At 33.7% G+C, this 21,875-nt stretch overlaps 5 protein-coding genes across 6 annotated transcripts; 2 read left to right on the top strand and 3 right to left on the bottom strand.

The window, feature by feature from the left end:
• The first annotated feature begins 12 nt into the window (after positions 1-12).
• LOC107170765 (uncharacterized) lies at positions 13-2,883 on the top strand. The gene is made up of 3 exons (XM_089223237.1): positions 13-1,917; positions 1,978-2,525; positions 2,616-2,883. The coding sequence occupies exons 1-3, from the start codon at positions 13-15 to the stop codon at positions 2,881-2,883; spliced, it is 2,721 nt and encodes a 906-aa protein (XP_089079363.1).
• Positions 2,884-4,503: 1,620 nt separating this feature from the next.
• Positions 4,504-8,428, bottom strand: LOC107171825 (uncharacterized). 2 transcript variants are annotated; one of them, XM_089224523.1, is made up of 2 exons: positions 8,350-8,428; positions 4,504-7,168 (listed from the first exon to the last, which is right to left on the bottom strand). In XM_089224523.1, the coding sequence occupies exon 2, from the start codon at positions 7,158-7,160 to the stop codon at positions 5,091-5,093; it is 2,070 nt and encodes a 689-aa protein (XP_089080649.1). In that variant the 5' UTR covers positions 7,161-7,168; positions 8,350-8,428; the 3' UTR covers positions 4,504-5,090. The 2 variants fall into 2 exon arrangements, with proteins under 2 accessions (XP_089080649.1, XP_015377566.2); XM_015522080.2 differs by having other exon boundaries at positions 4,505-7,168; positions 8,325-8,422.
• On the top strand, positions 7,167-8,447 carry LOC107171826 (uncharacterized). Its single transcript, XM_015522081.2, has 2 exons — positions 7,167-7,909; positions 7,999-8,447. Exons 1-2 carry the CDS (start codon positions 7,477-7,479, stop codon positions 8,106-8,108), a joined length of 543 nt encoding a protein of 180 aa, XP_015377567.2. The 5' UTR covers positions 7,167-7,476; the 3' UTR covers positions 8,109-8,447.
• Positions 8,448-18,989: 10,542 nt separating this feature from the next.
• Positions 18,990-19,367, bottom strand: LOC107171824 (uncharacterized). Its single transcript, XM_015522079.2, has one exon. It carries the CDS (start codon positions 19,365-19,367, stop codon positions 18,990-18,992), a length of 378 nt encoding a protein of 125 aa, XP_015377565.2.
• Positions 19,368-19,696: 329 nt separating this feature from the next.
• Positions 19,697-20,533, bottom strand: LOC149056933 (uncharacterized). Its single transcript, XM_089223236.1, has one exon. The coding sequence runs from the start codon at positions 20,531-20,533 to the stop codon at positions 19,697-19,699; it is 837 nt and encodes a 278-aa protein (XP_089079362.1).
• Between the last annotated feature and the right edge of the window lie 1,342 nt (positions 20,534-21,875).

Here is a 21,875-nt window from a genome sequence, read left to right as displayed (position 1 = left end):
CTTGATGTGGAAATGCTATATCTGCAAGACAGCAAATTGGGTTGGATAGTCACAGGTGAGATGACCCAGACATGTTTGTTGAGTGTTAACAGATCGGTTGAAGAAGAATCGGAGGTGATTCTCGGCCACGAGGATGTATTGTACAATAAACAATCGAAGGCAAATCAATGTTCTATTGAGGAGAACCATGCGCTTGAACATTTCCAGTCCACGGCCAAACAAAATGAAGAGGGTCGGTTCGTGCTGCAGTTACCCGTCAAAGCGGATCTAACTAATTTAGGTCAGAGTGTCGGTTTAGCTACATCCAGATTTCTTAGTGTAGAGAGAAAACTACAGCAAGATGCGGACTTACGAATTGAGTATACAAGGTTCATGAAAGAGTATCTGGAGATGGGCCACATGCAAGAAGTGCTGCACGAATCCAATATTCCTAAGCGATCATGCTACTTACCACACCATGCTGTATTCAAGGGCTCAAGTCTAACAACAAAAATTCGCATCGTGTTTGATGCTTCAGCGAAAACTTCCTCAGGGTTGTCACTCAACGATGTATTGATGCGAGGCCCAAGAACACAAGAGGATATATTCTCAATTCTTACGCGTTTCCGAAAATATCAATATGTAATTTCATCAGACATCGAGAAGATGTTTCGCCAAGTAGCTGTAGCAGAACAGGATTGGGATCTGCAACGGATACTTTGGCGCGATGACCCGAGTGAAGCTCTCCGTACTTATCGACTAGTCACCGTAACCTATGGTACTAAGCCAGCCTCATTCATGACAACGCAGTGCTTGGTTACGTTAGCAGAACAAATGCATGAAAGGTTTCCCAGAGCTGCGAAGGCGATAAAAAGGGATTTTTATATGGATGACCTCATGTCAGGGGGTGAAACTGAAACAAAATGTATCCAATTGTACAAAGAGATAACGTCAATTCTAGCCTCAGCCAAATTACCATTAAGAAAGTGGTGTTCGAACTCTTCTCGCATACTGGAGCACATTGGAAAGGACGTTAGGGACCCTCTATTCACCTTAGAGTTAGGAGATGATGAAATGCTCAAGTCTCTAGGACTCTGTTGGAGGCCAGTTCTTGATGAGTTTAGGTTTAATGTCATACCAACTTCAGCACGATCAAAATTGACCAAAAGGACACTACTATCCGATTTGAACAAGGTGTTTGACCCTATAGGCTTTATAGCTCCAATCCTCGTCAAGGGTAAAATATTTTTACAGCAGGTATGGGCCTTAAAAATTGATTGGGATAGTCCCCTATCTTTAGATATTCAAGAGCGTTGGAAGTCATTCCATAAAGATTTAGAGCAATTGCAACACGTATCCATTCCAAGGAAGGTACTCCCCAACTCAAATGAATTCCAGATACATGGCTTCTGTGACGCATCACAAGAAGCGTATGGTGCCTGCATATACGTACGATCGCGCTGTTCCGAAAATACGTGGCAGGTTCGATTGCTGTGCGCTAGGAGTCGTGTAGCACCGATAAAAGGTTCAACAATTCCTCGGCTTGAACTGAATGGAGCCTTGGTGTTGTCACAATTACTACAAAAATTAACAGAGTCTTGGGAAATTGATCTGTATAAATGTCACTTGTGGACAGACTCTACTGTGGTTCTTAGTTGGTTGAACGCACAATCTAATCGATTAAAGGTGTATGTCAGCAATCGCGTTAACCAGATTTTAGAGCTCACAAATTCATCACAATGGAATTACGTAAGAACAAATAAAAATCCTGCTGATATAATATCCCGTGGCACCAATGTGACAGAGATAAGAAATTCAAAACTTTGGTGGTCCGGACCTGACTGGTTAAGTACATCAGACGAGTCCTGGGAACAAGACCCGAGAAATATATTAGCGGAAGAAGAAATACCTGAGCAACGCACAATACGATTCGCATTGGTTTGAGCCCAATCTAATCAAGAGTTGGTTCAACATTACTCGTCACGGTCACGACTGCAGAGAGCAACAGCTTGGTTATTCAGATTTGCAGAATATGTTAGGACAAAGACGATACCAAGTAAAGGTCATTTATCGGTAAGAGAGCTACAATTTGCAGAGGTGTGTATATTGAAACAACTCCAATCCGAGTGTTTCTTTGATGAATTACAATCCTTGGAGTCTGGGAAAGAGTTACATTTTAATAGCAAATTGAAGTCCCTGCATCCATTTTTGAAGGATGGATTAATTTTAGTTGGTGGCCGTTTGGATAACTCTAATCTGTCAATATTACAAAGACACCCGATCATTTTGCCTGCAACCCATAAGGTGACCAGATTAATATTTGAGCAAAAACGCCTTGAGCAATTACATTGTGGCCCTCAAGCATTGCTTGCTGAGGTGCGACGGAAGTATTGGCCATTGAGAAGGGTTCAAGTCATGCGACCGTTCGCGGTTACTGGTGTTGACTTTGCTGGACCAATTATCATAAGAAGCGGTATAAGGCGAGTGGTAGCGGTGAAGGCCTGGATAGCTGTGTATGTATGCTTCACCACTAGAGCAGTTCATCTGTAGGCGGTGGAAGATTTGTCAAGCCAAGCTTTCCTGGCATCATTGCGTCGATTCACTGCACGTAGAGGCTTATGTTCCACAATATTTAGCGATAACGGTACAAACTTTGTTGGAGCGAGAAGAGAGTTGTACGCGCATGTAAGGGATGCACAGCCACAAATAGCCCAGAGGGGCATTGAATGGAAATTTAACCCACCAGCAGCACCACATTTCGGTGGCCTATGGGAGAGCGCGGTGGAAGCGGCAAAGCATCACTTAACTCGCATGATGGGCGATGCCAAGCTATCAATTGGTGAATTATCCACACTATTGTGTCAGATAGAAGCTTGCCTCAACTCGCGACACTCACGCCCATGAGCAGTGATCCATCTGACTTGGAAGCACTAACTCCAGCTCATTTCCTGATAGGTGGTCCTATCGAATTACCCTCTGAGGTCGACCCGAGGCAGGAATCGTGGAGTAGCCTTAAAAGATGGAAATATGTACAGATGTGCCTTTATGCAACTCTTCTGGAGAAGATGGTCCAGTGAATATTTGCCTCAGTTGCAGATTAGAGGAAAATGGTCAAGTAGTAAGGCTCCGTTGAAAATTGGTGATATTGCTATTATAAGAGATGAAAATATACCACCTACAAGGTGGAAATTGGGAAGAGTAACTAGTGTTCATCCTGGTAAGGATGGTGTCATAAGAGTAGTAACCATGCGCCTCGGATCCGGTGCGGAGTTGAAGCGTCCAGTAGTAAAGCTATGCCGCCTTCCAGTAGAAGAAAGGAAAGAAGCAGTTGAAAACAGATTTTCAACGGGGGGAGGATGTTGATGCCAAATAGTGTCGGCATAATTTAGTATACGTAAATATATCGTACATACGCGCGCTCCGGTTACGAGCCGTCGCCGATTGACCAACACACACACACACACACACACGCAAACAGTCACCATATAATTATATACTCTATTCCAAATAAGAACAGGCTTCGGCGGCCGACTTTTACGCATGGGCGTGGCTTCAATACAAGTACGGACTTCTAACACTGCCGCTGTCGCGCGACGACGGGAGTGACGTAATTAGTCTATTATAGACCAGTGACCTGAACTAATAACTTAAAATGCATTGTATACTCGCGTTATGATGCAGACACGTACACGTTACACACACATACCGGCATCAAACATTGGTCGCCTCCGCCGAACATCTGCCGCTGTCACCGTTACCACCGGTAGACTAACAGGTGGTTGATTTAGTGGGGAATAAAATAGGCGGAGCCTGACCGCCGCACGACGAAAACTGGTCACCGCCGAAGCCTGTTCTTATTTGGAATAGAGTTTTTTTTTTTTTTATAGTTTATTTTCGTAGTGTATATTTTGTATTAATTATGTGATTGTGAATTATTATATAACATATAAATTAAGTAAACGCGTTATCGGTCGCCGCCGGTTCGCCTGTGCCGACTTAATTAGCACGGCCGCCCAACCAAGCTAGTCCAGTTCCAGTGTGTAAACGATAAACACAACATTTTCTTCTTATGCTACGCGCGCAAATCGCCGTAAAATTATTATATTTTTCGTGTCGGCGCGAATCGCCACATTTATTTTTTATATATTTTTATATTTTGTGCAAGGCGCTAATCGCCACTTTTTTATAATATATTTTTATATTGTGTAAGGCGCTAATCGCCACTTTATTATAATTGTGTGGGCGCGAATCGCCACTTGTATTATTATAATTGTGTGAGCGCGAATCGCCACTTGTATTATTATAATTGTGTGGGCGCGAATCGCCACTTGTATTATTATTTTGTGTGGGCGCGAATCGCCACATTTATTAATTATTATTATTATTATTATTATTATATTTATTTTCCAGTTTCTGTGTGTGTGTGCAATCATTTATATAGGCTAGGTTAGGTAGCAGCTGGCCAGCCGAGCACCGACAAAATTGTGAGTTCTTTACTTATATTACTATTATTTATATTTAAAGGACTATGAAACAAAAAAATAATTTTTTTATTATAACAAAATCAAATAGTGCGTGGAAAATAAAAAGTTTCGGTAGTTTCAAAATTTTTATCTGACCACGGGTTCAACGTAAATTCATCAGTTTTGTTTTACGTGTGACGTCACTGGTGCGCCGCCCGTCAACCACCACACTGTTATAATACGTATATTACTTACGGGCACGCGGCACTATACAGACACACAGTTAGTAATCAATTTGAAATAATATTTATCTAAGAAACACTTAAACAAATATGAAATAATAATAGGTTTATTGATACACGTATTTAAAATTAAGATACATTATTATATTATATTATATCGAGATTTTAATGCTGTTTTCCTGTTTTATATATTTTAATCTTCATTTATCAAATAATATATACGTAATGATAAAAAATGGCCCAAGTTTCCGATGCTTAGTTAACAATAAAAAATACATTTTACTGACATATCATTTTATTTTCTAATATTATTTCTAAGCTTAAAACTTATTTTTTACATACCTTTATAATATGATATAGTAGGTATATCAAAAATAGAAAATTAAATTATTTTTAAAAAACTAAATTATTTACGAGAAAATCTTGAATATTTCGTTTTCATTAAATCTTCATAGTTTGGTTTTGGTTGAGGTGCTATTGTTTGAGGTATTGCTACAGTCTCAAATTCTGTTATTGTTAGTGTAATTTCTTTCATTTTTTTTTTTATTTCTGACATAAGTATATGACGCCACTCGTCATTACTATGTTCATATTTGGTTTTTAAAACATATCGTCCAGCAGGTTTTGAATATACCATTTTGTCACCCAATTCTTTTTTATTTATATTATGATTATGGTCTATAATGGCAATCATACTTCTCATGTGCATACCTTTATACTTTAAATGAATTCTTTTTGGCATATATTTTAAACGTAAGTTATGGTATGACTCTAATCGACCAGTGTGCACGAAGTTCTTTGCATGTTCCAAGTCCTTTAGTAAATCTTTTGACATAATGATTTTCTTCAAAGCATAGTATGACTCACTATCTTGATTTAACCATAATTTTGATATAATTTCATTTTCTGTTAATTTTTCGTGTTGACATTGTTTTTTATTACCATCTTCAACCCATTCATGCTTATTAGAAATGTGATATAATACAGAAATAAATTTATCGACTAACAATTTTCCATTTCCTTCACATGTTTGGGCAGACCACCAAAGATGGTTGTTTATTGAAGACTTCCATAAAAATGCATCAGGATACTTTTTTTCCAATGGTTTAAATCTTTTCATCAAGCTTTTACTCAAATGCCATATATCAAATTCGTGCATAATTTTTGGATGTTGTGTTCGTATATATTTACGAATTCCTTTGTGTCTATCTGTAAGTAACAACTCAATTTCACAATTATATACATTTTTTAACTCTGTTAGTAGTTGTTCACACGCTTGTCTTTCTAGGTCACCTTTTATTTGGCCCTTTTGAACCAATTTAAAATCAATAATTTTGCCAGAGTGAATATCCATTACAGAGTATGTACAGTATTTTGCACAAAATCCAGGCGAGTCGAATTGACCGTCCCCTGCCAGCCAAATAGGTAACTCAGAAGACATAATACTATTAATATTTGCATTTTTGTGTTCTTGCCATTGATGACATACAACAGGGTACACGTATTTATTGATAATTTTATCAAACACCGGACGGGTAAACATTGAAAGTTTTATAGCTGTACAAAATGCTTTGAACTGATTAAACAAAATTCCAGATAATGTAAGAGCACCACCTATCAAAATATTTCCTTCCGGTCTTTTGTTAACTTTCGGCTGAGAATACCATTGTAATCTATGACCATTTTCACACAGTGTAGAAACTGAAAGTAGCGCACCTTGAATAAAATGTTGTTTTGATGTAACTTTGCCACTACATTGGCGACAGTGTGTAAAAAGTTCTAATAGACAGTTCCAGAACACAATGAAACAAGAATCATTTTCAAAATTATTTTTTTCAGTTAATGATAATCTATTATTTTTACTACTTGAACTACAGTTAATATCAGCTTCACTGTCTGAAGAACAAGATTCATCACTGGATTCTGATGAAAAATCGAATGATAAATCATCATTTACTTCTAAATTTGTATAAATATCTTTTCCAATTTCACACTGTACACTCTTATCATTTGGATTAATTTGTTCATCTAAAATATCTGTATCTAAACTAGTGTCACTAAAATTAATCCCATCGTAGTTTTCTACTAGCATCGATTTTTCTGGTGTACTTGATTGAATCAAACTTGCAGTCTCTGTGTAATACCTACGTTTTACTCTTAAATCACGTTTACTTGGTAATAAATCAATTGTTTCGGATCGTAAAGTGGGTATTACTCCAGAATTTAAATTTATTCTGACTTTAGTATTAGGCATCAATTTTTCTCTAAGAACATCAGATCGATTAAAGTCTTCAAGTTTAAAATGTTTTGAACACAACCTAGAATTTTTGGATGGCCTAAAGTTTTTTCGTTTACAAAAATCTATCCATTTTTTGTGTCTGTTTGGTGATTTTTCACGATTTGGAAATCTGTAGAAATGTAAACGTTTCGAACTTTCATCACTTTCAGAGCATCCATAAGCCGAACAGAGAGGCATTTTTAAACCTAAATTATGATAAAAATTACTTCAAGATTATTTTTACCAATAGAGTAATATATTATGAATTATGATCAAACAAATTGAAATTAACTATGAATAATTTTATCAATTAAAGTAAACAACGATCTAAAAATATATTTTGTAAAACTGGCGTTACGAAAATAAACACAGATAATAATATTATATTACACACAGTCAATAAGCGTCGTTGCCAGTCGTCGGCGTGTCATCAATAACGCTCCCTACAGTGCATATTTGTGACCATCGTGTATAAATTGTTATATTGTATATTATATAAAAGTGAATTGGAAAAATGAGTTTACAGCCTTATTGTTTTGAACCTACTCTACAAGATATTGATGAAACAACGTTAGAAACAATATCGGTTAATCCGTTAGTGGCGATTAGTTGCGACGAAAGAACAAAAAAGGAAATCAAAGATTGGTGTTTATGCAAGAAATGTATAACTATGACAACTGATAAAGAATGTGTTTGTTGTTTCGAATTTGACAATTTGATTAAATTGCATGGTAAAAAAAATTGTATAACTAACATTCCATCTTTTCGAAAAGTTATTATGGACGAGGAAATTCTCAACATCACCAGGCATCAAATGATTATTAAAGCTCGTAACAGTAACAAGAAAAAAATGCTTTCAAGTCCATGTCCCCAGAATAAAACTTGGAGATTTATATGTTATAAACAATTTATTCACTGGATAAACTCATGGTCTGCAATAGGCAAAGGTATATTATAATAATTAAAAAATATTTTGTTTATATAGGTTGTTTTAATGAATTAATTGCGGACCAGTAAATTGTAATAATTTCTACAGGTAATCGAATATGTATTCCAGCATGTGTAGTGAAAGCGATTAGAAAAAAATATCCAGAAAATAATGGAAATTACGTTGGCTTCAAAGAAAACAACAAACTCCCAGAGTAACATCATATAAAATAAAAATAGTAGTATTATACCTTTAATGTTTTCTATAATATATTATATTATAAGCTATAATTATATAGACATAATGTAAACTCAATTACAAATAAAAAACACAAAATATCACAACATTAACTATAAAATATTGCTATTATATAAAACTAAAGTCTTTATGGTAATATTTAAATATTTAAATATTTATTCTTTACTAGTACTTACCTATTAGAAGTATAAAACCACTAACCAGTATGAAGTAGTACGTCGTCCGTGTCCGTGTGTAATATTATATAATGCAAATACTGATATTATTCGTGTGTACTGTGTACACTAGTAATTATTATCATGCACTAATAGTAAAAATAATACTATTATTTGCGTCGCAGAGTGGCGGCGGAGTGTGGACTGTGATGATCGGTGACGGCAGCGACGGCGGCGCACCAGTGACGTCACACGTAAAACAAAACTGATCAATTTACGGGGGAGCTATGGTCAGATAAAAATTTTGAGACCACCGAACATTCTTATTTTTCATGCATTATTTGATTTCATTAAAATTAAAAAATATGATTTTTATTCCTTTCATGGTCCTATATTTAATAATTATATCAGCTCACATAGCAGCATTATATTATATTTTTACCTGTTGGGCCAGGCCGTAGATTTCATTTTATTCTGTTGGGCCAAGAGGGCCATATTATTATACTTTTTATATACCTTTCTGTTGCTGTGATTTTTATATTATATTGTGGATTTTAAATTATTTTGTATATTACAGCAACTTAGTTACCAAAAACCGTGTTACCTTTTATTTTAATTTTAAGTATACACACCACAAACGTACACACCTACACACCCCACCACACACTAGCACTCTTTAGTTTTGATCGGCGATCCCGTCCACTTCTATCGAGTCGCTATACACACATATACACACATACACAGGTCGGTCGGTGTGTGAGAGTAGCGCGCGAAGTATTTGGTGACCGGGCGTCACGGCCTATTATTGTGTCGTTCCCGGCCCGTACAGTATTGTTAGACGATAGTCTTACAGAAGTAGAATTGTCCAAATCACAGGTTTTTGATATTGTAGTGGGTACTCCAAAAAATGAAAAAATGACATGAGACAATAGTAACGCTGCCACGGCCGTAGCTAGGATTTTAATCGGGGGGGGGGGGGGAATTTAAACAAGATTATAAAAATGCCAATAATAAATATAATATATTTATTTATTTATTTATTTTTTATTTAATATCGGTAAAGATTACTAGGCCTCACTGAGTTTAAACTCGTTTGGAGGCCTAGGAGTTATCTTATATACAACACATTTATCATTTATCATTTTCTCCTTAAATACCTACTCAAATATACAATAAAAAATCAATAACAGAAATACAATGATATAAGTTATAACAGCAAATATAAATAAACAATGTTAATGTAAAAACAAAATTAATCCTGATACTTCATTATAGTAGCATTGTATTCATGGTGAAGCCAATGGGTAATGTATTTTTTGAAAATAGAAAGAGACATATTAGTCACTTCTTTGGGCATTATATTATGTATATGTGTCCCAACAAAATCATACATTTTACGACATCCAGCTTTTTTGGGAAATTTTAGCGAATAGTTATTAGTAGCATATCTAGTGTTAACTTTGTGATTTACAGAGGATAACAGGTTATGTTTTTTAGGAAAATGGTACAGGTTTTTATGTATAGTTTATTTATATTAAGTACATTAAATTCTTCATATAATTTTTTTGTAGGATATCTCCATTTTTTGTTACAAGCAACTCTAATAATAGTATTTTGGCATTTTTGAAGACGTAATAGCATATTATCATAGGCGCTACCCCAACCAATTATACCATATGTGATTAAAGGTTCAAAGAGAGTTAAATATATAAGTTTTATGTCTTTACAATCTAGTATTTCACGTAGAGATTTCATGATGAAAATCATCTTTCTCAACTTATGGGTAGTATTATTAATTTGGTTTTTTCATTTCATATCATGACACATATCGATACCTAAGTATTTATAATTGTTGACAATTGAAACCGATTTACACTGGCAGTGATTTAATAATAAAGTATTACATTCGTGAATTTTTAGTTCATTTAAGGTAGGTAGGGTACATGCAGATAGGGAGTGAAGTAGTATGGCTGATTTATCTAAATTAAGAAATAGATTGTTTTTCTTTATCCAGATTTTAATTGACAGTAAATCAGCCTCAATATTAGCGAAAACTTCTTACCAGGTTAAACCACTACAAATCAATACAGTATCGTCAGCGTAACAAATAATATTATTATTTAAGTTCAGAAGTTTTATATCATTTAACTGAATATTGAATAGTACAGGAGAAAGTGTTGTACCCTGAGGAACACCTATGTCAATACCTATGTATTTAGGCGGTGGAGTACGATTGCGCGCGTTTTACCTTTTTGGGCATACGATTGCGCGCGGTGCCGGAATAACAAAGAACATGCTTTTGACTATTCAAAAGCGTACGATTGCGCGTGAAATTGGAAGCGACGTTGCCAACTTATTATTAACTTATTATTAAAATTTAAAATAATTATTATTATAAAAAAGATTGTTATTTGTCGTACATGGTGTTATTGTATTTATTTCAAATAACATTATAAACGTGCGTTATACGACAACTAATCAGTCAAAAATAGTACGAAAAGTTACAAATAGTACAAATAATTACAAAAAATAACAGTTAAACACTCAGTCTACCTTATAAGTAAAAAAAAAATCGTATAAAATAATATAAAATATTCGAATAGATATCGAAAATAATTCAAAAAAATATTCTTCAAAATAAAATCGTTATAATAAAATAATATAATATATTCAAATAGATATCGAAAAAATATTCATTAAAAAAAATCGTATATTATATGTTCTATGGAAACTTTCAGCCCCGTTTGTAGTTCTGAAAATGTATGAATATAGTAAACAATATTTTTTTTAGACTTATTAGTAAATATTTACCTAGGATTTAGTGATGGCGTTTCAGCCCATAAAATAGGTGGAAATAAACAACCAGGTTCAACATACATCTCCAAAACATAGTCAGAAAATAGTTGTCCATCTGCAATATTTGGACACGTACTTATAAGTTCTACAAAAGCATCCTCCACGTCATCTGGAGCGATGAAAGATAGTCCAAAAAATGATTTAAGCCATAATTGTAAATCGTTCTTTTGATCGTTGTATGCCATTCTTAGCTTTGTATTGCCATTAATCTGAAAATTGATTTTGATTAATTATTTTTAAAAATATTCATATTGATTCAACTTACTTTGCGCCACCAAGCTTGTCCCAAGTGAAAACGGCATGTTTTAATTTTGACATCCGGAAAAACTTCTTTTGTTGCTTCAATAGCACCAATTTCAAAATCAATGTGTAATTTTTCAATTTTAAAAAGTAGTGATTGCTTTTCACATATACTAATTAAATATTTCCATACATTTATGTATGTGTTTTTAAATTTATCCTTTAAAAAAAAGTATACCAAAGGTACGTAAACACCGTTTTTATAGCCATGAATTGTGTATAATTGCAAAAAAAATTTTGGAGCATAGTCGAATGTTCCTTCCGTAAATATATCTGTGCAACTTGTCAAACATTGAAGATTCTCTTCAGTTGTTAAGCAAATAAAAGTACAATCATCGGGTAAATGTACAATTTTTTTCCCTCTAAACATTAAACAATCTTCATTTTGTAATTTGTTCAATTGCATAATGGCATCTTCTAAAGATGAAGGGTAAGGAGGAAAGTTTTTTCTTCGTTGAATATACATAGCCTTTCTAACTGATTTTATATCATTATATTCTAATTCGGTACTTACGCTATTCATAAGTTGACTTCTAATTATTTTTATTGGCCGGGTAGCTATGGAACTTGTAGCTTTACGTTTACAATTTTCCCTTAGAACTTGCCTTTCGATTTTTTGAGTAGAATCTACAAGGTGGTTATGCTCACCGGCAATGTCTATTATTATTTTATTGTCACTTGTCATTAAGACTGTACAAGTACACTGTTTTTTACAGCACCTCCATCTGTTATTTCCATCTGCCCGCTGTCTGACGTGTCGAAATTTGTGTTTCTTCACCACTAACAAATCACTCCCTCTTTCTGAACTTATTACGAAAATTTCATTTTCCATTTTAAAAAATTAATTATAAAATATACGTTGACAGCTAAAACTCGAACACGAACACGAACACGAATACAACTGACATCTCAGTAAATACGTATAGACATACAATGCAAGATCATAGTTTAGTTATATTCGTTCATGTGTGGGAATTTACAAAAAAGATAAAAGTATGATCTAAAATAAAATTACCTACTTCTTAGTGATGGAAAGTTTGTCTAGTATCGGCAACAATAAAGTAATAATAAGTAATAAATAACGTACGGATCGCCACAATCGGAACTTAATCGGATATTTACCGTGCACCTATAATCTGTATATTTGGCAACGTTGCTTAGAAGCAAAAATAATTTAGCACGCGCAATCGTACACCTAAAAAGGTACCGTTGATAAGGACCGCGCGCAATCGTATTGCAGCCTATTTAGGAATACCTATGTCGTGCATTTTTTTTAGTAGTTTTACATGGTCCACAGTATCGAATGCTTTCGCCAGGTCAAGATAAATAGTTGCGCATTTTTTTCCTTCTTCCAGTGTACTATAGATCATTTTGGTTACATTAGCTATGGCTTGATAAGTGCTTTTATCGGGTCTAAAACCATATTGGTGTTCAAAGAGTAAATTATTCGATTCTAAGTAGTGTACTAATCTAGCTTTTATAATTTTTTCAAATATTTTTGCTACATTTGATATTACAGATATTGGCCGAAAATTACTAATGATAGAAGTTAGACCTTTCTTGTAAATGGGTGTTATAATTGCTACTTTAAAAACATCTGGAATTTTATTTTGGGTTATACATAGATTAAAAAGGTGTGTGAGAGGTTTAACAAGAAAAGTAATATACTTTTTTAGAAGATTAGAGGATATGTTGTCGATACCGGGCGATGCGCCATTTTTTAATTTAGAAGTTGCTTCTAGTATATCTTTATGTGTTATCAACTCAAATTTATTTAAGGGGGAATTATTTGGCATAATTGTATTGTTGGACAAATTATTTACATTCGCATCGTTTTTTAGTTGTGTGTAGCGTCCCAGCATACAGGAGGACAAACGACTGGTGTTGAGGTAGATGGATTGAGTGTAATAAGTATAACAACTTAATTTGTGATTAATTTATTAGATATTTATTGGATTACTATGTAAATAAAACACTTTTTACTGCACAACTGATTTACTTGTAAAATATTCTAAGTCCGAATAATTAAATTGGACTGGTGTCTGGCGTGAAGGTGCTTGCTCTGACTCTGGTGGCCCACGTCTGAATTGGGTCTAATCGGGGCTCTCCTATATAGTCCAGATAGTCCTACTCCCTGCGTTTCCTCTCCTATCGATAAGATACGTATGTGTCCATGGCCGAGTCGTGCAAAAGCGTACGCGTGTATTGTTCTAATATCGCAGCTTCCCACGCCCATGCGACCGGTCGGCCACATCCTGGTTATTCGAGATACGTAATCTCCATAACCCGACGACATTAATCATATCTCTAGATACGCCTGCCAAGACTACGATTTCATATTTAATATTTCGTATATCTAATTGCAACTATGGTAATATTTTGGAAAGGCTAGGAGTTTGGCCTTCGATATAGCTATTGAGGTCCTACACAATAGAATTGGTTGGCGAACTCATACGCCCCAGAGTCACTTATATATATCTACGTGTATATGCGTGTTTAGATGTCTCAGCGGGACGTCAGTACATAGCATGTGTTACTAGATCAGTTTCCACATTTATAAAATAATCATTAAAATTATCGGCTAAGATTGAAGCTGGTTTCCTGTTATTAGGTTCAGTATTAGCTTTTATATTATTTAGTAATTCATTAAGATTATTTTTTTTATTGTTTCTGGATATGATATCATTGATTAATTGCCATTTATGTTTGGTGTTGTTCCCAGATTTATGTATTTGTTCTTTTTAATATTTAGTTTTAGTTTATTTTATTAAATATGTTAATTTGTTTCTGAATTTAAGTTAAAAGTCTTTTAGTTTTAGATTTAAAGGATATTTCCTAACTTGAAGGTGAAGGTGGTCTCTATGCCTTATGGAATTAATTAATGCGGTGGTGGCCCATGGTTTAATTTTTTTAGTTTTAGAATTAAAGTAAATTTCGGAAGAACCCTGTTTTTTAAGACTAGTTATTTTTTCAGTAAAATAATGTGCTGCTCTGTTAGTATCGATACTATCATACATTTCAGACCACTCGAAATTTTGAATTAGGTCAGTTAACTTATTCATCTACTATAAGTATTTTTAAAGGATTTGGTTTATTATGTCGGTTGTCTAGTATGTTCCCTATACTAACTATGTTTGGGTAATGATCTGTTATGTTGGATTTAATAACCATCAACTTTATGTGATCTAAAGACTTTGATTTAACAAAAATATGATCAATACAAGTATTGGACGCAGGTCTAGTTATGTTTTTAATTACAGGTGTAAAACCCAACTGGGCCATTAACATGAGATAATCTTCTTTTGTTTTTGAAGGTTTAAGTATGTCGATGTTAAAATCAACTAATATAATTTTATATTTAGCTATTTTTAGATTGGAACTACTCAGTATTATATCGTTTAATTCTTCTAGGGCTATATCAATAATACCATTAGGAGATCTATAAGTAGGATAGATTACAAAGGCCGTTTTTGATAATTTGAAAGAAATTTCTAAGTGCTGATGTGCTAAATTCTATTATCGAGACATCGGATAAGGTATCTTTTAAGAATACTACAATATCATCATTTTGATTTTTATTATTTATATTTATTATTATATATATTACCATATATTTATTGGTGTTCATGTTATCTAAATTGATACATAGTTCATCAAAATGTTTTTTAATGCTACAGATATTCATAGTGAAAATATTTAATGAGTTTTGTAAATATATAAAGTTGTTTAGTTTATCAAAAGAACAATTAATAGTATTTATTGCCACATTATTATCAAATAATAATGTACCTACTATTAGTGTTTTTATTCATAACAGATATTGTTGAGGTGTATAAAGGTTAAAGTGTTAATAAATGAGCTTGGTACATAATTCTTTAGTAATAATTGAAAGCTGAAGTCTGTATAATGTTTTGTAGAAATAGAAAGCTGGTGTCTGGCGTGGTTGACGACTGCGGAAATTTGATGTATACATAATTACATACTGTATAACTTCATACTAACTTTAAAAAGCAATAATCACATTTATTTAAACAAAAATTTTTATTAATAGTTCATAAAAAAATACATACAAGTGCTTCTAATATTTAAACACCATCTTATATATAATTTTAATTTAAAGTTTTAAATTATTCAGCTATAATTGTTTTATCACATTTTATTATTTCAATGAACAAATTGTATACACGCACCTCTTTGATATAAAAATTATATTATATTATTATAATATAGATTATATATCGGTGGATTTATCTGACTTAATATAATATAAATTATGGCGATTTCCAAAGTCCTTGCGGAAGACGCAGTCGATTATTGATTCTAACATTTCAATTGGATAATTGTCATGAATGAAAAACAACCGGTTTTCCGTATAAATTTTTTTTCATAAATCACATTATTTTCAGACTTAAATTCAGTAGTATCTGATGCGTTTCTACGTCAGCGTCGGAGTGTATATCACGCACGGACTTCATCGAAGCCCGAAAGAATCGATATTTAAGGTAGGTTTGTTTTCATACCTATTCTATTATGATTTTATTATTAGTTATATTTTTTTTTTATAATACTACTCATTTATGAAACGTCACCCAAGCCTAAGTTTTAAAAAACCAGAACAATTACAAAAACTAAGGAAAGATGCAAGGAAACTTATATAATATATTACTTTTATGATAAACTACAACAAGTTTATATAGATAATAATATTTCTGACAGTATATTTGTCTTCAATTGTGATGAAAGTGGTTTTCAAACAGATCCATCAAAGCTGAAAGCTATTGGACAAACAGGTATTGCATTAAGTCGTATTTCAGGTGGGTCTGGCTGAGAATCAATTTCTGTGTTGGCCTGCTGTGCTGCAAATGAAAAATATTTACCACCTTTTATTGTATTGAAAGGAAATGGAGTACAAGCCAGATGGACATCTGAAAAATCCTATACCGGAACTTTATATTCAGTTTCAAATAATGGGTGGACGGAAGAGACACTTTTTTATCACTGGTTAAATACTATGTTTGTAGAGTATATCAATCGTCTACGCACTGAAAGAAATATGGAACAACAGAAGTTTGTACTGTTGTTCGATGGGCATTTTTCACATTCAAAACTGCGCATAGTTCATCTTGCAATTCAAAATAATATAATATTAGTCAGATTTCCAAGTCATTTAACTGATCGTTTACAACCACTAGATAAATGTGTGCTTGGACCTCTAAAGACTGCCTGGAACAAGCTTTTAATACAGTTTGGAAAAGATATGATAGGTAAAGGATCAGGACGTCTAACTAAAGGTATGTTTTCAGAGATGTTATGCAAACTGTGGACTAATGCAATGAACCCTAGCAACATTATATCTGGATTTTCTACAACTAGGTTGTTTCCTTTTGACAAATATAAGTTTCCTGTGAACGAATTAGATCCAGTTGATCTTGAAGAATACTTAAAATGTAAAGCCAATGAAGAAAGTAATCATACTTCAGTTTCAACAATTAAGCAACCAGATACTATTCAACATAACTTATCAGATATTCATGAAGATAATAACAACCAATGCTTTGAACAGTCATTTAAACCCGCAGTTGTAGAAAATCAAATTATTACATTAGAACCGTCAACATCAAACACTTCTATATGGACCAAATTTCCTATGGATCAAACTATTAATTGAATTAATTTTGCTTCAGGAAAAATAACTATGTATTCGGAAATATAATATATATATATAATATATATAGTTGACCCAGCCATGCGTTGCTGTGGCTCAGTAATTATAATACATTGATTCAATTTTTTACTAAATCTTTGGTATAATCAAATTAATATTTTCTAAAAAAATTTAAAATAGATTCATTCATATGAGATTGAAAATAAAACGTTTAACCAAAATTTAAAAGTAATAGGTAAAGTATCGGTATGTTAAAATTAAGCACAAACAAACATATATACTTTCTGAATTTACATTTTATTCATCTTATATTAAATTATTGTTTGTAATCAGTGACTTACTTACAAAATATATTATATACATTAAAAACATAAAAATAAAATGTTTTAAATGAGGTAGATAACATTGACGTCGAACTATAATTTTTTAAATTTTAAATTATTAAAACTAAAAATTATCTAAGTACTACTTTGTGTACAACATTCCTGGTTAACCTGTCTTTCGCTAACACAAATAGATTTAGGTATTTAGGATTTAGAATAAAAGGTTTTCCTACACGTGAGCAGGCAACATATAGCTGTCCACGTGAGAAACATGTGTTTTCCAAATCTAAACTGCAAATAGACATTGTTTGGCCTTGAGATTTATTTTTATGGTCATCACAAAAGCTAAACAAATTGGAAATTGGAGCCTTTTAAACGGTATTCTGACACTATCGGTGGAATACAATGCAACAGGACGATATCTCCCTTACATTTTCCCGTCAAAATTGTTGCTTTGAGAATATTTTCGGTAATTTTTTTTTATGACTAAACGTGTACACTTACATAATTGAGGTGGGTTTAAATTACGTAGAAGAATAATTGGTGAACCATTTTCAATTGAAGATTGTGTAGTAGTATTCCTGGCAAATCTAGAGAATTCAAAAATTCAGTTGGAAAGTTTACGGCTTCGTTTTCATCAATGACTGTGTCGATCGATTTAAAAGACATCAAATCACCGGGCAAAATCTGTTTTATAATGTTAATTTCGTTCACATCAACGTTTCTTGCTGCCAAAATAGCACGATTACAGAGCCAATTGTTATCTAAATAATAATTCAATATATCCGGAAAGACACTGTCAATTAGTTTATTTCTCGTTTCAACAACAGTACAGAAAATATCTGGTAATTTTATGTATTGTGTATTTTAATGCAACTCAATTTCACCATTTCCAATATCCAGCAATTGTTTAGAAAATACTTGTGCCGATGGATCAATTTGCAATTGTACTCGCATTTTCATAGTCAGTCGAAGTGTCTCAACACTTGTTCATAAAAAATATTTTTTTAAGCATGCGTTGATCTCATCGGCAAAAGTAGAGTAAAGATTAACTGGTAAAGTCTGGGGTGAAATCTAAATTTGTGAATTCGTCTTACTTCCGCTAGTAATGATTTTGGGCCACAATGCAAGAGCATTTTCGATGTCGATCTTCGAATATTAAACGTGTCACCCTGTTGTTGTTTGTGATCACTATTGGGTGTTTTTGATTCTCAGTTAAATTGGAATTTTCCAAGCGACCACCAACTCTGATCAATCCATCCTTCATAAATGGGGATAGGTTGCGGATTTTGCTTTCACGACGTAATTCTTTATCAGTATTGATCCTAACGATCTCTTCAGGAAATACTTCTTCTTCTTGAACTCGTTTTATTATTGATAAGGATGCGTTCTTTAATTCTAGGACAGAAAGAAATTATTTGGAGCTGTCTATGACCTTAGATTTCTTGTACTTAATGAAACGTAAGATCCAGACAATGGACCTTACTAAGGTGTTCCAATTGGAATGGGCGTTAAACAGCTTGTTGATAGTGTCACAAGCAACTAATGCAATTTTAACTGTCGTTGCTCTGGTATTTGATCGTCTTCAATTAATTGGGCAGTGGGGTGAGACCATTTTTCTTCTTCAGTTGACATCCATTTAGGTCCTTGCCACCATTCTTCGGCTACTATCAACTCTGATGAGGTTATTCCTCGTGATATTATGTCTGCTGGATTTCTATCTGTGCGTAAATGATGCCATTGTGATATATCTGTTAATTCCAGGATTTGACTCACACGATTTAACACGAAGGTTTTTAAGCGCACTCCTTGACTGTTTAGCCAACTCAGCACTATCATAGAATCGGTCCATAAGCGAAAAGTGTGTACACTGACCATCCAAGATTCAGCTACCTTATTCACTAGCTCGGCTAGCAACATTGCACCGTTCAATTCCAGTCTTGGAATTGTAGCTCCCTTCAACGGTGCAACCCGAGTTTTAGCACACAGTAGCCTTGAGTGCCATTATCCATTGGCATCTCTTGACCGGACATATACGCAAGCGCCATATGCTTGTTCTGACATATTGCAGAAACCATGCATCTCAACTTCATCCCTAGTCGCTGGGATTACCTTTCTTGGTATGATACAACACTTCAGTTATTCAAGGGTTTAGTAAAAGCCAATCCATTTATTTTGCATCTCGTCTGATAGTTGGGTATCCCAGCCCATCTTTGTTGCCCACATCTGCTGGAGAAATGTTTTACCTTTTACAAGCACTGGTGTACAAAGTGGACAAAAATCCTATTTAAATCTGAAAGTATCATTCCCTTGGTTAGCCTCTTCTTTCTTGTAACGGTCGATATAGTGAAGAAGAATTGGTCTGCTAATGGTTTCCATTCTAGTCCTAATGATTTCACTGTGTCTTGATCTCCAATTTCGAATGAGAATAAGGGTTCGTGCTCACGTTTTCCTATTAGATTCATAATGGATAGAGAATTTGAACACCACTTCCTTAATGGTAATTTCCCAGAGTCTATGATGGAGTTGATTTCTTTTTGAAGTTTGGCACACTCTTCTATAGTGTCTACACCGGTCATCAAGTCGTCCATATAAAAATCATGGAGGATGGCACGAGCTGCTTGGGGAAAATTGAGTCTCTCTTCTTCCGCTAAAGATATTAAGCACTGCGTGGCTAGAAACGACGCTGGTGTTGTCCCGTAAGTAACTGTAGTTAATTGGTATGTACGTAATTGCTCATTTGGATCTGATCTCCAAACTATTCGCTGTAAATTCCAATCTTCCTTCGCTACCTGTATCTGCCGAAACATTTTTTCCACGTCAGACGTTATCACATATTGAAACTCCCTGAACCTGGCTAAGATTCCAAAAACATCTTCTTGGACTGTAGGGCCACATTTAAATACATCATTCAGAGATAAACCGGAAGAACTTTTTGCTGAAGCATCAAATACGACACGAATCCTTGAGGTCAAACTGGAAGCCTTAATAATTACTGCATGATGTGGAGGATAGAACGACGGTTCAGGTATGATCATTTCTCTAGTTACTTCTCTTGCGTGACCCAGCTTAATATAGTCGTTCATGAATGCAGTGTATTCTGTTTTCAATTTGTCATCACCTTACAATCTTCGTTCTACACTTAGAAACCGGGAAGTCGCCATAGTCAATGACGTTCCAAGGTTCTTCACTATTGATTTTTTGGGTAAGTGCACGATAAATCGACCGTCCATATCCCGACTTGTCTGTCTGAATTGTTCTGCAGTCAGCTCTTCTAAACTTCTTTGGTTAGCTTTCGACAGACGCCCGTAAGTAGTATGTATTTGTATGTTCACAGCCAGCTTTTACGTGGTAAAAAAAATAGTTCAAGTGGAAATGTTCCGCTCCGAGAACACCGATTTATCACGTAACGCAATACGTTGATTACACAAAATTGTCCATCTATTAGCCGCTTGCATAAAAATATTTACCGCATCAACTATTTTTTATTAGATTTTCAGTTTTTTTTTAAATTTTTATAAAAAAAGTTTATTAAATAATTTGTGTTCTTTACTTGAAATATTATATTTATAAAAATTAGTGATATTTGATTGAAAGATTAAAAAAAAAAAATCGAAAATCTAATAAAAAAATAGTTGATACGGTAAATATTTTTGTGTAAGGCGCAAATATTATAGACGGACAATTTCGTGTAACCACCGTATTGTGTTACGTGGTAAATCGGTGATCTCGGAGGCGAACATTTCCCCTTAAACAATTTTTTTCCCACATAAAAGCTGGCTGTGATTTTCGGTTTTTTAAATTTATTCAATCAAATATCGTTCTAGTAACGATATGAATAATGTTCTAGTTTTTAAAAATGTTTAAAATAATTTATATGTTTAATTTCAACTATTAAGTTACAATTTGTAACTTACAAGTTAATCATTTTACATTTAGTTACTGCTGATCCGTCGTGCAATCAAGTTGTGTTTTTCAAGTTATTATTTCAATTAATAAAAAAATGAATTTACCAAAACTTTTAACCGATTTTCAATCTAATGAACTAATGTTCATCGTATACGAAATAATTCAGTTCCAACCCATCCAGGATATACTTCAATTTATTCAAGATTAAAATCTTTCAAACATTTTCCTTCTAATTTTTTTCAAAATAAATATGCTCTAGCTGAATGTGGATTAAAATATACAGGAGTAGAAGATATCGTCGAATGCTTTTGCTTTGGACTTATTCTTCATAATTGGAAACAAGAAGATGACGTTTGGATTGAACATTGCAGATTTAATCCAAAGTGTATTTATGCATTATTAATGAAGGGAAATCAGTTTGTTCAAAAAGTGTTAAGTAAATATTGTAACAATGAATATATTTGTAATTGTGAAACAAGGTCATACCACCGTGTGCTAAATCATGTTCTTTCATTATAT

This window comes from Diuraphis noxia, unplaced genomic scaffold (assembly GCF_037042655.1).
Source record: "Diuraphis noxia isolate RWA-SAM2 unplaced genomic scaffold, SU_Dnox_SAM2 contig0003, whole genome shotgun sequence".
Taxonomy (NCBI): domain Eukaryota; kingdom Metazoa; phylum Arthropoda; class Insecta; order Hemiptera; family Aphididae; genus Diuraphis; species Diuraphis noxia.
The sequence above is the reverse complement of the archived record's forward strand: the minus strand, read 5'-3'. Positions and strand labels throughout refer to the sequence as shown.